This window comes from Vicia villosa, linkage group LG1, assembly GCF_029867415.1.
Source record: "Vicia villosa cultivar HV-30 ecotype Madison, WI linkage group LG1, Vvil1.0, whole genome shotgun sequence".
NCBI lineage: Eukaryota > Viridiplantae > Streptophyta > Magnoliopsida > Fabales > Fabaceae > Vicia > Vicia villosa.
In genome coordinates this window covers 26,855,449-26,871,856 of record NC_081180.1, presented here as the reverse complement: position 1 = coordinate 26,871,856, position 16,408 = coordinate 26,855,449, and the positions used below count along the sequence as shown (strand labels likewise).

The following is a 16,408-nucleotide window of genomic DNA, read 5'->3' as shown; positions in this document are numbered from 1 at the left end:
AAGTTTGTATGGGGTTTCACCCTCAAAACCAATGCCAACTCTTTTGTTTCCAGACACAGCATATATCATAGAAGCTAGCTGACTTCTGCCAATACTTCTAGATAGGAACTTCCTGAAACTTAAATCATATTCTTTCAGAATATGGTTTAGACTAGGAGTGGATTTTTCTGAATCAGAAGGAGATCCAACATTATTGGATAATTTTAAAAGTTTTTCTTTTAATTCAGAATTCTCCAACTCAAGCTTCTTTGTTTCAAATTCAAATAGCTTTTTCAGCTCTTTGTATTTGAGACTAATCTGAGACTTGAATTCCAGAAGTTCAGTTAGACCGGAAACTAACTCATCTCTAGTAAGTTCAGAAAATACCTCTTCAGAATCTGATTCTGATGTAGATTCTGATCCGTCATCTTCTGTCGCCATCAGCGCACAGTTAGCCTGCTCATCTTCAGAGTCTGAATCATCTTCTGACTCATCCCAGGTTGCCATAAGACCTTTCTTCTTATGAAACTTCTTCTTGGGATTTTCCTTCTGACGTTTTGGACATTCATTCTTGAAGTGTCCAGGCTCATTGCATTCATAGCACATGACCTTCTTCTTGTCAAATCTTCTGTCATCAGAAGATTCTCCACGTTCAAATTTCTTTGAACTTCTTACGCCTCTGAACTTCCTTTGCTTGTTCTTCCAGAGTTGATTTAGCCTTCTGGAGATCAAGGACAGTTCATCTTCTTCTTCAGATTCTGATTCTCCAGGATCTTCTTCTCTAGCCTGAAAAGCGTTAGTGCATTTCATGATATTAGATTTTAATGCAATAGACTTACCTTTCTTTTGAGGCTCGTTTGCATCCAGTTCAATTTCATGACTCCTCAGGGCACTGATCAGCTCTTCCAAAGAGACTTCATTTAGATTCTTCGCAATCTTAAATGCAGTCACCATAGGACCCCATCTTCTGGGTAAGCTTCTGATGATCTTCTTTACGTGATCAGCCTTTGTGTATCCCTTGTCAAGAACTCTCAATCCAGCAGTAAGAGTTTGAAATCTTGAAAACATCTTTTCAATGTCTTCATCATCCTCCATCTTGAAGGCTTCATACTTCTGGATTAAAGCGAGAGCTTTAGTCTCCTTGACTTGAGCATTTCCTTCATGAGTCATTTTCAAGGACTCATATATGTCATAGGCCGTTTCCCTGTTAGATATCTTCTCATATTCAGCATGAGAGATAGCATTCAGCAAAACAGTTCTGCATTTATGATGATTCCTGAAAAGCTTCTTCTGATCATCACTCATTTCTTGCCTTGTCAGCTTTACGCCACTGGCATTTACTGGATGTTTGTAACCATCCATCAAAAGATCCCATAGATCACCATCTAGACCAAGAAAGTAACTTTCCAGTTTATCTTTCCAGTATTCAAAGTTTTCACCATCAAATACCGGCGGTCTAGTATAACCATTGTTACCGTTGTGTTGCTCAGCAGAGCCAGATGTAGATGTAGACTTTGCAGTTTCATCAGCCTTTGCAGTTTCATCAGCCATCTTTTACTGAAGCGTTTTTCTCTTCCTGAATCTTTTCTAAACACGGTTAAGTGCTTGCACCTTAGAACCGGCGCTCTGATGCCAATTGAAGGATAGAAAAACACTTAGAAAGGGGGGGGGGGTTTGAATAAGTGTAGCTTTAAAAACTTGACAGATAAAAATAAATTGCACAGTTATTTTTATCCTGGTTCGTTGTTAACTAAACTACTTCAGTCCACCCCCGCAGAGATGATTTACCTCAACTGAGGATTTAATCCACTAATCGCACGGATTACAATGGTTCTCCACTTAGTCAGCAACTAAGTCTTCCAGAGTCTTCTGATCACACACTGATCACTCCAGGAACAACTGCTTAGATACCCTCTAAGACTTTCTAGAGTATTCTGATCCACACGATCACTCTAGTTACAACCTGCTTAGATAACCTCTAAGACTTCCTAGAGTATTCTGATCCACACGATCACTCTAGTTCCTTACAACTTAATGTAATCAATTCTAAGAGTATTACAATTGCTTCTTAAAAGCTATAATCACAAACTGTGATATTTCTCTTAACGTTTAAGCTTAATCTCACTAATATATTACAACAGCAATGTAGTGAGCTTTGATGAAGATGAAGATTCTGAGCTTTGAGTAGAACAGAGTTTCAGCAAGTTAATATGAGTTATTTTGTTCAGAATCGTTAACCTTGCTTCTCATCAGAACTTCATATTTATAGGCGTTGGAGAAGATGACCGTTGAGTGCATTTAATGCTTTGCGTGTTCCGTACAGCATCGCATTTAATGTTATACGCTTTTGTCAACTACCTCGAGCCTTGTTCACGCTGTGTCTACTGACGTTGCCTTTAATAGCTTTTAACGTTCCTTTTGTCAGTCAGCGTAGCTTGCCACTTGTACTTCCTTCTGATCTGATGTTTGTGAATACAACGTTTGAATATCATCAGTGTCAAACAGCTTGGTGCAAAGCATCTTCTGATCTTCTGACCTTGAAGTGCTTCTGTGCGTGATACCATCAGAACTTCAGTGCTTCTGATCTCATGTTCTTCTGATGCTTCCATAGACCCATGTTCTGATTCTGCTTCGACCATCTTCTGATGTCTTGCCAGACCATGTTCTGATGTTGCATGCTGAACCCTTGAGACAAAGCTTCTGAGCGCTGAATTATGCATACTCTTTATATATTTCCTGAAAAGGAAATTGCATTGGATTAGAGTACCATATTATCTTAAGCAAAATTCATATTATTGTTATCATCAAAACTAAGATAATTGATCAGAACAAATCTTGTTCTAACAAGTGTATGAACCTTTCTAATTGTTCCTTTGAAGTTAAGACAAGTAAAATTTTGGAATTTATGTTTAACGAAAAGACAATCTAGGAAAACTATGATAAGGGTGAAACCTTCATTGGTATGATACTTTTGAGGGGCATCAAGTAGGTACAAAATAAAATAGAAGAATAGCCACCTTGTCAAGATTTAGTATTGGAGATAAAGCACTCCACTTCTTCACAATGCTAAGGAAACATGAAAGGTTTAACTGGACCTCAGAATGCAAAACAAATTTTAAGAAACCGAAAAACATTCTTATCCTCACCACAAATATTAACTAGTCCGTAACAGGGCACCTCATTGTATTTATAGTTTTCTGTGACAAGTAAAGCACTTCGTTTTTCTTTAGTTATGGATGTAGAGAGGGGGATGGTGATTTTTTTTTTGTAATCAAGGTTGTCAGGGACGTTAAGACGAGATATACAAGTATTGAGCACTTACCTTTATTCATCATCACAACCACGAGATAATGGTGAAGACCGAATACCCAATCAAGCATGTGTTAAAGAAGCCTAACCTCACTAGAAGAGTAATTTCATGGTTGGTTGATCTGTCTTAATACAATCTCACTTTTCATCCCAAAAGGAGTAGAAAATCTCAGTTACTTGTTAATTTTGTTATATATCTCACATCTCCAATTAATCAAGAAGGACCTAGGGTTTGGTTTCTTTTAGTAAATGAAGATTCAAACCTTAAAGGCACTAGATAAGAAGCAATATTGTAATGACTTAATGGAGTAATGATTAAAAAGTCACCATGTTTGACTTCATGGCCAATACCTGTGGATCTATGTATTGTGCATGTACAACCATCAATAACCTTTAGTTAATCTTGTTGGTTTTCATGATGACAACATCTTAAATCAAATAGAGTTTGGCGAAGTCGATGATGCAACTTTCAAAAGGGGAGTCGACATCAACTACCAATCAATCTCTAATGAAGGCATGTGATCAAAAAGATATCTTAAAGCTCATTATTCAATAAGCTTTCTTATATAAAGGAGGTTTCTCCTCATTTCATTTTACACCAGTTTTCTGAAAAAGAAACTTTCAATATTTATTTATAATATTTTCTTCTCTATTTTCTATTTTTTTCCACTAAAGTTTCCTTAGTTGCAAGAGAGGGAAAAATCCTTGTGATAGTTGTGTTGTGTTATATTTGTTACTATTAAAAAGTGTGATTTTCTTGAGTAATATGTCAGTTTGGTTTTTGATCTTTACATGTCAAAAGTTCTATTTGGTTTGAAGTCTAGCTTATGAAACATTTCTATTTGTTGTAAGAAGGTTCATGTGTAGATCTTGTAAAAAGCTCAAGTCATATTTTTAGTAGATACTCCCAAGAGGAAACTCTTGGGGGTAGGAGTACGCCAAATGGTTAAGTTGAACATGTATAAATATCTAGTGTTATCTCTATTAACACTTTATTTTCCGTCATTTATTTTCCTTCCTCTGTATTTCCTTCTTTTAATTTTCCGCTGCTTTATATTTGTTTGTTTGGACTAACATTAACGTTTTGAGAAATCAAAGTTTTCATATTTTTTTTAAAGTATCACATTTCAACCTCCTATTGTTTTTGGAGCCACTTGGTTAACACTCGGCATTAGAGCCTAACTCCTATTTAAAGACTAATCATATGAGGAGGAATAAGTGACTTCAAACAATTCACTAAACAAGCCCTCGTCCTTTAATGGAGAAGGGTATGGTTTGTGGAAATAGAAAATGAGAATATTTATAGAGGGGATGTAATTTGATATTTGGAAGGTTGTTCAAAATGGTCCTTTTGCTCTCACACTTATAGTAATTGGTGTTGTGGACTTGTGGTAAACAAAGATAAAGATGGTTGGACCAAAGAAAAAAGAGAAAAATTTCATGGCAATTTGAAAGATAAGACTATCATTACTAAAGTTCTTTGTCTTGATGATATTTTGTGTGTTTCTCACAACAAGACCGTATAAGAAATGTGGGACACCCTTCAATCTTTCCTTGAAGGAACAACTAAGGTAACAAGGGATAGGATGAATACATTACCCCATGAGTATGAACTCTCCAAAATGAAACCTGGAGAAAATATGTATGACATGCAAAAACAATTCATTAATATTTCTTCACAAGCTTCTCTATCAATCGGTGTTCCTATTTGCCCTAACTCTGTTTCCCTCTATTTTCACGTTCTCTTCAAACTTCCCTAATCCCCTTTATTTTTGTAATTTCTCTCTTTTTATTAATCCTTCACTAATTCCTTCACTCTATTGGGCTTAGCATACACACCCCCACTAATAAACATACTAACACATTTTTAGGTCCAACTAATTAAATATTCTAAATTCTATTATTATTAATATTATTCAACTATATAATATAATTGTATAAATATTAATAATCTCTAATTTCACCAAATAATTCATAATAACACAAATAAATAATTAAACAAAATATAACGGGCTTTACATGTCCGCCTAACAACACCTCCAAATCTTCACCGTGACTTGTCAATAACGCATCAGATGTTGTAACTTTCCCGTGATCAACTTTCCTCTTCTTCAACGGAGGAGGCTGAGAAAAGGATTCAGCGGGAACAAGAACACTATGCGTCGAAGCCTCTTCCCCCCTGTTGTCTTCCTTCTCTGACCACTAACAAGGATTTCAGATGAATGGTTTTTCGCTACACTAGCGGTTTCTCCACGCAACAATTTTGCTTTGGCCAATAGAAACATCCTTTCCTTTAAATTCATTGTCGCCATTCTATATGCAAAAACCAAAAGCGTAAACATCAGGAAAAAAACAAACAGGAGATTGACATAAACCAAAATAAGGACTCAGTTACCTAAAAAACTCCGCAGACTCACATGATCATCCTCATAACACAAAAGGTCACGAACCATAATGACCCCAAAAGCGTCAAAGAGCTCCACTACATCTTCTTTTTTTTCGCACTTAATTTATTAGGATTAAAAACCCTAATAGGAACAGGATCCGAGATCTAGCAGATCAGAAAGCGATAAGACCCATCGTTGTTATATAGCATCTCGAGGAAGTTTTCGCTACCCCGAACACACATGAACTTATCCTTGTAATTTTTAAAGTTTGAAGAATACACTCAAAACAGGCCACGACTAGAAATGCCCGCCAGAGAAACCCATCCACCACTCCCTACGCCTTTAGCCTTGTAAAAAGTAAAGAAAACACCTAGCACAGGCTCGATTCCAAGAGTGCCGCACACTATTTCAAAAGACCTAATGGAGCCCCAACTGTTAGGTTGCATATGAGTAAGGGAAACATTCAGGGCGGTCAAAACTTTTGCCTCAAAAAGAGTAGAGGGAATCACAACTCGGAGGACTCCCACGACGTCCTCAAAAAAATAGAAGAACTCATTGGAGGAACCAGAGGGACGAAATAAACATACTTTTCTCTATAGATGAATGGCACCAAGATCACATCTTTTTTGTCGCCAATGTTTGATATATAACGGTTATTCCTAAACACTTCAATATAGCGATCGCTCGATCAAGTTGAGTCGACCTTCAGAACAAATGAGTTAAAAGGGTCACCGGTGGGCTCCATGATAACTTCTACAGAACCTGAGGAAGAAGACACCATGTTAGTGTCACCAGAGAGCATAAGATCGATGAAATCTCCATACACCTCTCTATTTATAAAACCCCAGTTAGTTTGCCCTGTTTTTGACCTAAAGAACTTAACTTATTCGTCCCACAATTCACGCTGCTCTAAAAAATGAAGTGAGAACCACTACCTTACCCGTATCATCACATTCCCTAATGACTACCATCATAACAGTAAAAATAGAATTAAAACTCAAGGAAAAATGAAAGAAGGACAATACGCTATTACCTAAAGGAGTTGTTTTTTTTCTTGCGAGAGAGAAGAGCTTGGGAAGAACGAAAAGCCAGAAACAAATTTGGGAGTTGAAAATATTTTTAAGGGAATGCAAGAAGAAGTGAAATGCAACTTAAAGACGTTGTAAAGGCTACTTAAATAGTCCCCTAGTCAATAGGAGTAACGGCAGAAGAACACATCCCCTACAAAAGTCATCATTTCTATGAAACTATACATTTTCCCATCGACAGACTCATCATTACTATGAAAAAACGATTCAAAACACTAAAACACAGACACTGAGGCAAATATGTGGCAAACAGGAAAAACAGAGATGTCCGTTCGGAGTATGCATCAACACGTTCGAGATGCATATCCCGGAGTCGAGCGCTAAGCCATCAAGCAGCCTAAAGTGCTTCGCCCTTCTCATGTCTCACGCTTGGGGGCTTATGTAAGTTTATGATGCATATCCCGAATCCGAGTCTTAAGTTGTTAGACAGCCTAAAAGTGCTCCTCCCTTTTCAGGCGTCATGCTTGAGGGGCTTATGTACGTCTGAGATGCATATCCCATAGTCGAGTCCTAAGTCGTCAGGTAGCCTAAAGCGCTTCGTCCTTCTCAGCCTTCATGTTTAGGGGGCTTATGTACATCCGAGATGCATATCCCAGAGTTAAGCCCTGAACAGTCAAGCACATAAGCATCCCGTCCCGTCCAGCCCCCCCCCCACAACGGGAGGGTTCATGCATATACTCGATATGCACATCCCGACCTAGTTGATACCTCGACGCATATAACCAAACCGCCCTTCATTGCATAAGACATCCACATCAATAGAATTCAATATCCTTTTACGACTCCTTAGGTGACAAGGAAACCTTAGTAATAAAGGAATATGACTGAGATATAATGCCCCATGGATATTAACCCTATAAGAGAAGAAGGAAGAAGAGGAAATAGACAAGCAATACACGAACCACATTACCCTTAATACACTGCGCCTTCTCCCGACCAGCTTCGGGGAAGTCACGTCGTTGTTCTTCTGGAGAAAATCCTAACGTATTGATAAGGTGCTTTACACATTCGGATAATAGAATCTGAAATGCGTCAATCTTGGGATTTCAATTTTGTGGTCCAAATTGCATTGACAATTTATGTGGACTAGAATGTACAAGAACTTTTATAAAATTATGAGTTTATGATCAATATGGATGTTACATTATGTTATCTCTAAGCTGGCCTCATTTTACTTAAAAAAGGGACTCATCCCACTTGTTTAGGATTAATGTGTATGTTACATTATCTAGTCTAAAAGACCAATTAAACCATATTATAATTAGAGTTCTTCCTAACTCATTCTTACAAAATCGGTTTGTAAGTTGATAAGTGTAACTCTATATAAAACATTTTAAAGCTCTATCTCTAACCAAGAGGGATGATCAATGTTGAGTATCGTCGTTCGGCAATCGACGATGATAGGTGTATTTGGTTCACACATATGCAACTTTAAAATGATGATGATGATGTTATAATCATGTTCTCAAAATTAGGTTTGTATCACGCTAAGGCTCTCTTTAGATCGATTGACTAGAATGGAGCAAAGTGGAATGAAACATGATGAAATGAAGAGGAATGAAACATGATGGAATGAAGCAGAATGGAACAGAGATTTCATTCAATTGTTCGAGTATTTTTTGTAATTTGACGAAACATAATAAAATAAGTTATCTCATTTCATTACATACACCACAAATTGGAAAAAAAAATGAAAATTCAAGGATTAGATGAAATGAATTCCATTATATGTCCTTTTTATTTCATTCATTATTTGCAAATCCATACAATGTGACCACTCCATAATATGCCATGTTTGGATATTTTAAAACGAACGGAGTAGAGCATAACTGGACGAAATTGAACAAAGTGGAGCGGAATGAATATCACATTACAATGTTTAGATATTTAATGATGGAATGTAATAAAAATGTTTTTCCATCCAAATCGGATAGAACAAAAACGAGGGTAAGTTGCACCTTTTTTTGTACCAATCTAAATGGTGGAAGATAACTTTATTTCATTCCATTCCGTTTCATTCCATCAATTCAAATATAATTGAAATCAATCGATTTAAATTTATATTGATTAAATTTATCAACGCTATACATTCAAAATTGATTTATCCCATTATATTTAATAAAATTGCAACATAAATGATTGAATCTAAATGAAAAGATAACTAATTTGTCTCTATCATAATTTTGTTTGTGTTGATGTATTATTTGTATTGTTAAATTTAATTTGATTCAATGAAATATTTACACTCATCTTATTTGTTTATTGAGTTCACCAAGTTCACATACTCTAATTCGAACATTAAAAAAAAAAAAAAAAAAGCACTTTAGATTGAAATTTTTGAAAGATTTTTTTTATTATCATGGGCTTACTTGTAGAAGTGATTAAAAGAAGTTCAAGTAATCCATCCAATGAGTATTGTCCGGGGGTAAAGTGAACATCACGTGTGAAGTAAGTGCGCGTGTTGTTAGCAGAGCGCACGTTAGCCTCTCCCCCCACCAATTCGGTGGTGTCCCCCTTGTCCTATCCTGTCCACATCTCAAAACCTGCCGCCCACCACCACCACCCAAATATGTTACCAAACGCCACCACCATTCCTTTTTCTCATCACCACAAACACCACCCTCTCTCCCACCACACTCCTCTTCCTCAATGGCTTCCTCCCCCTCAAACACCACTCTTCCCTCTCTTCCAGATCCACCCATCGCCGTCCCCCTCGCTCTCCCAGCCCCACTCCCTCTCCCACCTTCCACCCGTCGCCTTCCTCCTCCCTGCTGGTCCCCCGACGAAACGCTCGCTCTCATCGATTCGTATCGCGACAAATGGTACTCTCTGGGCCGTGGAAACCTGAAGGCCACGCACTGGCAGGAAGTGGCTGACGCTGTTTCGCATCGTTGCCCTAACGCTTCTCCCGCGAAAACTCCCGTTCAATGCCGGCATAAGATGGAGAAGCTGAGAAAGCGTTATCGCACTGAGATTCAACGTGCTCGCTCACTTCCTGTCGCTCGATTTAACTCCGCTTGGGTTCACTTCAAACTCATGGATTCCATGGAGAAAGGTCCTTCTCCGATTAAATCTGAAAACAACGATTCGGATAGCCCCGATGATGACGAAGAAGAAGATCAGGATCAAGATCTGTACATGGATATCAAAAACGGCCACGGATCTAACACTAGAAGCATCAATAAACTATATAGGAACGGTTTCGGTGGTGGTGGTGGTGTTGGTGTTAGTGGAGGGTTCAGGATTAGGTTTCCGAATGCACAACCTGAATCAAGATTTCCTCCAGATCAGAAGTATAACCCTAACTTGCATCACAACTACGGGACTCCGATGCCGCCTCCTCCGGCTGCAACGAAGGGATTAGGTAATAAAAGAGAAAGAGATCCATTGGGAGAGGTTGTATCTGCGATCAAGGTATTGGGAGACGGGTTTGTGAGGATGGAGCAAATGAAGATGGAGATGGCAAGGGAGATTGAAGCAATGCGAATGGATATGGAAATGAAGCGCACTGAGATGATTCTCGAATCTCAGCGACGAATTGTGGAGGCGTTTGCCAAAGCTGTTTCCGATGATAACAACAACGGAAGCAACCACAAGATGAAGCCTGTTAATAAGAGAATTCCATCACCACAACAACCATGATATTCGACAATCATAATTGGAACTCAAATGGTTTGCTCTAGTAAGTAGCACAAATCAAGTTTATGTTTTTGTTTTGTTTTAGTTATTTTTGCTTTGTGGTCACTTTTTGTAACTTTATATAAAGATACAGTGATGTGCAACTTGATCTGCTTTAGCTTGATTGTTGGTGAATCATGAATGTAGCTTTAGATTTTCAGTTTCTGTTCATGATTTCCATGTTGTCTTTTATGTGTTTTATTACTGAAATCTGAGAACAAAAATATTTATTATTACAATACTAAAAAACATCTATCATGGTTTAATGGATTTATGATTCAAACTAATGGCAAACCTTGAATGATCCCATTTTGAAATATAAGAATGTCATAACTTCAGGATTATGATGACTCGAGTCATTGATTGAAATATGCACTGGAAGTGCATAAGAATTTTGCGAAGGATATAAGAAATGCTTGAGTGCAATTTAGTTTCTATTCAATAAACATATGCAATTTAGGACTTGAAATTTTGTTGAGTATGAAAAAGGTTATAGCTTGCATCAAACTCTATCTACAAGATCGTAAACTTGGGTTTTGACTCCGAATATATTACAATTTCTTCAATCTTGGTGTTTTGTTTTTAGTTTTTATGCAGACTATTTTTGGTACCATTCTGCTTTGTTTAGCTTGGTACATGTTGTGTTTTAGCTTGGCCTTTTTTATTAATATAACTATTTGGCTTACCCCAAAGATACTCACTCTGCTAACAAGGTTGAAGCTAAAAATAAATTAAAAAGGTAGGTGTTAAATAATTTTAGTTCAAGTAGGTGGTTGGTTCTATCAAAGGCATCCCAAATATTTTTAAAGAATGGTATAAGAATATGCTGGAATATGCCATGACAATCATTGCTTTATCGTTTATGAAATGGGATTACATTGCATAAGAATAAGATACTATTCTTTCACATGGAGGACAAGGAAAATCGAATGTGTTTATTTTTATGGTTGTTTCATTCTTTGCTGAGTTATTTTCTAATCATTTAAATAATAATAGTAATATATGGGACATACATCAAAACACCTCTAAATCATAATTTGTTCTTTGTAAATGTAAATCCAAACAGGCATTTGCACAGCTAATGCAATACAACAATGTTTGGTTGTTGGTCTTGGCCTCATTTGGCCATTATTCTGTGATGTTTAGTAACAATGATAATTAATGATGTTTAAAACTTGAAATCCCTATGAATCTAATGGCTTATATCCCCTCTCTCGCTTAAGATCATCAATCAAGGCCATTAAATTTTTGTGGGACGAACCACCTTCTTGAACAGCTCGTTTGGCCTTTACTGCATACTCTTGTGCACGATGTCTTATTTCATCAGCTTCAATTCCACCGTCCATCAACCTTCTCACAGCCTTCTCTATGATGTCTCTACCCACCAACTTCTTCCTCTCCATGAAACCAATGATGCTCCACTCTTCTGCTCCGACCTCTACACCAATTCGTCGCACTTGAGTTATTAACTTTTCATTGTAGAATTGCTCGTCGTGCACTGGCCATGTGATCATTGGAACCCCTGCACTAACAGCCTCCACAGTGGAGTTCCATCCGCAGTGTGTCAAGAATGCACTGATAGAAGGGTGGCCTAAAATCACCACTTGTGGTGCCCATCCTCTTATGATCATTCCTGTGTTCCTCTCTTCAAATCCCTTCGGCATCCACTTTTCATTCCTGTCATTTCTCTCGGCCGTCCCTTTCTTTTCGGGGACAACCCATATGAATTGGTGACCTGATGCTTCTATAGCGCTTGCAATCTCATACAACTGCTTATCAGAGAAATGGCATAAGCTCCCAAAACATATGTAGAGCACTGAGTTTGGCTGCTTTAAGTTTAGCCAACTCAAGCACTCATCCACGCTCACTGCGCTTGTTTGCCCTCTATCCGCTTTTTCTTGAGTGGTCCTACAAATGAGAGAAACTGGTCCTAGATGCCAAGCTTTGTGACCTGTGGTTTTCTCGTAATGCTCGATGTACTCTTCTCCGTCAAGTTCAGTGAAGTTGTTGACAATGAGCCCGTAGCTTTTGAGTTCTGTTTCCAGCAATGGTTCCATAAATTCAGTCAGTGCCTCGGGTGGTGTTGCATTCAAGGCGATACAATGAGGAAGGCCCTTAATGACAGATGACTCATAGCTGTGTGCCTTGAGGGATTCCATGGCACATATGGCAAAGAGAGAGAAACCGTTGAAGGCGAGTCTAGGAACATGAAGCTTGTTTGCCAACTCATCCGCCCACAAGAACATAAAATCCGCCACAATGCAGTCCGGCGCGTCTTGCTCCACAAACTTGCTGATAGGTAATTGCAGCAACATGGTAGCCTGGTGGACCTTGTAGGAGTTCTCAACATTGTTAACAGAGGCAAGGTTTTCAACACCGAGTGGCAGGCCTACTTGGCGGGAAGGAAACGGAACAGTATGAAGACTGATATGCTGGTGGGAAGGGACGGATTTGAGAAGGATTTCAGCATTAGAAGGAGTTGTAATGATGGTGACATGGTGACCGTGTGAGGCGAAGAGTGTAGCTATATCGCAAAGCGGGATCATATGGCCAGGTGCAGGATAAGGAATGAAATGAAATTTCAGTGGACATTCTTCTAAATTGAGAGAACCCATTGTGGTTGGCATAGACAATCTGAGTTCAGATTGATGGCTTGTATATATAGTTGAAAAAAAGCTTAATCATTAATACACTTCTCTGTGGAATCCGAAAAAACTATGTACTTAGATTATTTTATTGCAAATTGCTGTGCAAATACAAAATTTCCACCTGTGCTTTGGGTTTTATATATGTTTGTAGTTCTTGTCTTACTCAAGTCTTATAATGTCCAACCCTCTTGGCCAACATTCTTATATCACTTTCTGATTATTTATAATTTGGTTATGATGTTGCCTAACACTAACACCTGGCCAAAGGGTTAACCTGTGATGAGAACGTTGGAGCCTCAGCCAGCAATGACCACACTTTATCTTTACATGCAGAAATTGTTCTTTTGATCCTGGGATGCTGAGGCAGGGATAGTTATAGTGTTTAAACATATTTTTGAAGTTTATAAATATAGGTTTTTTTTTTTTAAAACAAATTTTTATGAATGATGAAGCATATCATTTAAACAAATATAAACTTCTCAACCAAAATGATCTATCAAAATAGCTAAGATTCTAACTACACAATATTTCCAACATAACTTCCAAAATATAATCAACATAATATCCAAAATATAAAGAAAGTTGCATCCTACAAAACATCTAAAATATGGTGATATTCATAAGTTAAAGGCATAAACATGTTATATACATTCAATGTAGCATTTAAAATATTGAGATCATTCATAAATAAAAGATATAATATGCCATTAACTTTCAATGCAATAATAATTATATTAAAATATAATAAAAACATTATTTAGAGATGCTATCAAGGCTAATTTGGAGTTAGGTGTGCACAACCATTTTTTAATGACAAATTATTAGCAGTTAGTATTATTTCTCTCCGTTGTCAAAGATTGAACCAATGATTTTTTACTCCTTTAACCCTTAGCTCAACTAGCTTAAACCAGTTGAGCAACCTCTCTTATACAAAGTTGAACTATCAAGGCTAATTTGGAGTTAGGTACACACAAGTGTTTGATTTGGTGTTGGAGTTAAGTTCTGTTGAGATAAATATTATGTTAAAGGTTGTGGAAGTTTGCGCACTGCCTTGTCTTGTTCATTCATATGATACCTACTGCATTTAATTTCAAATCTTGCTCTTGTCAATTGTATTTTGCATCTCTTCATTTTTCGTATATCTTTGTTTCTTTCTTCTTTGACCTCTGAGATATTAATATTTATTATAATTAATTTGGTAGTATCTTTAGGAATTATAATAAGATTATACAATATTCTTATTTAGATTATATCTTTTTGTATATAAATAGGTGTTTTCAACCTTTTCAATAATATTAGAAATATTGATATTCAATATGGTATATAGAGTATGGTTTATCATAGGGTTTCGTGGTCAACGCCAACCCTAAATTTTTTAATTGTTATTTCGCCACCGTGGAAAATCGCAATATAAAATGCAACGGAAAATAAAATTTTTCCTTGAGTTGATCCTTGCAAATGATGCATGATTAGTGATATAAACAATTATCTTTTGTGGCGATTAACACTTTTGATGTAGAATCGGAAGAATGATCACAATATGTACAAAAAACAACCCCTTTACCCAATCCACACGAAGAGAGTGCCTTCAACCTCAGTGCTAACTGTTACGAATGAAGAGAGAGATATAGAGAGAGATAAAGAGAGATAGAGAGAGAGAGAGAGTTTTCAAAATTGAATTTTATCAAGTGCAAGTTTCTGCACAAAGATTCTATTTATAGAACCACTTGTGGGAAAAGTCCACTTAAGATTATTTATCCAAATTTTTTTAGTGAACTACATCCCATTATCGGTATTAACAAATTGTGGAATCCTATACCTTGTCAGGATGCTTCATTTGAAGAGTATTTGTGTGTTGTCATATTTATTTATATTTGCTAAGGCTTCTAGTTTTACCCATTTGACGTTATTTATGATAAGAAGTCTACAAAGACTTGGGTCTTCAATGCCTTCCCTGGTTCAAAGGAGACGTCGAATTCAGAGATCTTAATAAACCATTTTTGCCATATCCGGTCTGTGGATAACCCTCTTAAGGGGGAAAATGGTCCGGAAGAAGATGACATGCTTTAAGAAGTAGGGTCGTAATTTTCTTAAGGCTGTTAATAATTCTAATGCAATATTCTTTATCTTTAGGTAGTGTGTTTTCGACCCTACTAGTGCTTTAGATACAAAGTAAATTGGGGTTTGAATGAGGTTTGCTTCTTGGATTAAAACGACACTAACTGCTTCGACAAATGCAGGTTGGTAGAGATATAAAGTCTCATCAACCGACAATCTAGATAATACTGGCGGGGTAGAGAGGTCGCTTTTAGTTACACAAATGTATGTTCGAATTTCGGGATCCATTCAAACTGTGATTCTTTCTTTAGTAACTTTTAGAATGACAAAACGTGTTGAGCTGAACTTGAGATGAAGCAAATTAGGGTTGTGAACATCCTGTTTAATTTCATTATCCATTTCTTCGCCGTAAGAGCCTCTATTAAGTAAAATCGCAAGAAATTGGAGAATATAACCCCGAAGGTGCATTTCTCATGGTTAAGCCTCGTGTTGTTGTGCCAGACTTATCTGAACACGCCGACGAGGTGTTTGATGTGGTGCTCTTCTTTGCTAGGTTTTACGATCATGTCTTTAATATAAATTGCTATATATTTCGTCGATCTCTTGCTTGAACATCTTATTCATCATCATATGATAGGTTGCACCGACATTCTTCAAGCCGAAGGACATGACGTTGTACGGTAGTTGCCACGTTCAACCATGAAGGTGGTTTTGTCTCTGTCCTTTTCATGCATTAGGATTTGGTTATATCTGAAACACGTCCATGAATGACAACATCTTGTAGCCAACATAATTATCTACCATTTTGTTGATGTTGGAAAGCGGATATGAATCTTCGGTACAAGCCACATGAAAGTCAGTGTAATCAAAGTATTAAAAATCATATCAAACCATGGTTCAACTAGTTAAACTGGACTAGTGTCTGGTCCAACTAACCCTTAAAATAACTATAGAAAAGAACCATACATAAACCAAGAAGCTAGGGAAAATGGATAAAATGGTTGGTCTGACCGGTTTTCTCTTTTACTTAGAAAAAAGATGGAAAAGTGTTGTTTTACATTAGTCAAATACCTTGATTTCTTTTCTTCTTTCTCTACTCAGATTGCTAAACAATTATAGATAAAATAGAAACTTTTAAATGTCTTCATTTTTCTCTGTTTAACCACTATTGTAGGTGGATTTCGGTTAAAGGGGAAGAGGAAAAAAGGCTACAAAACATGTGATAGAAATCGAGGCACATTTATAGAAGAAAGAACATTTG

General features: G+C 37.1%; 2 protein-coding genes across 2 annotated transcripts; one reads left to right on the top strand and one right to left on the bottom strand.

The window, feature by feature from the left end:
• The first annotated feature begins 9,158 nt into the window (after window positions 1-9,158).
• On the top strand, window positions 9,159-10,607 carry LOC131632083 (trihelix transcription factor ASIL2-like). Its single transcript, XM_058902856.1, has one exon. The coding sequence runs from the start codon at window positions 9,413-9,415 to the stop codon at window positions 10,403-10,405; it is 993 nt and encodes a 330-aa protein (XP_058758839.1). The 5' UTR covers window positions 9,159-9,412; the 3' UTR covers window positions 10,406-10,607.
• Window positions 10,608-11,451: 844 nt separating this feature from the next.
• On the bottom strand, window positions 11,452-13,079 carry LOC131632073 (probable UDP-glucosyl transferase 73B6). Its single transcript, XM_058902846.1, has one exon. It carries the CDS (start codon window positions 13,066-13,068, stop codon window positions 11,626-11,628), a length of 1,443 nt encoding a protein of 480 aa, XP_058758829.1. The 5' UTR covers window positions 13,069-13,079; the 3' UTR covers window positions 11,452-11,625.
• Window positions 13,080-16,408: the final 3,329 nt, after the last annotated feature.

Excerpts from the sequence above, each read along its gene's own strand:
- LOC131632073 (XM_058902846.1), bottom strand. The coding sequence starts at position 13,068 with ATGCCAACCACAATGGGTTCTCTCAATTTAGAAGAATGTCCACTGAAA.
- LOC131632083 (XM_058902856.1), top strand. The coding sequence starts at position 9,413 with ATGGCTTCCTCCCCCTCAAACACCACTCTTCCCTCTCTTCCAGATCCA.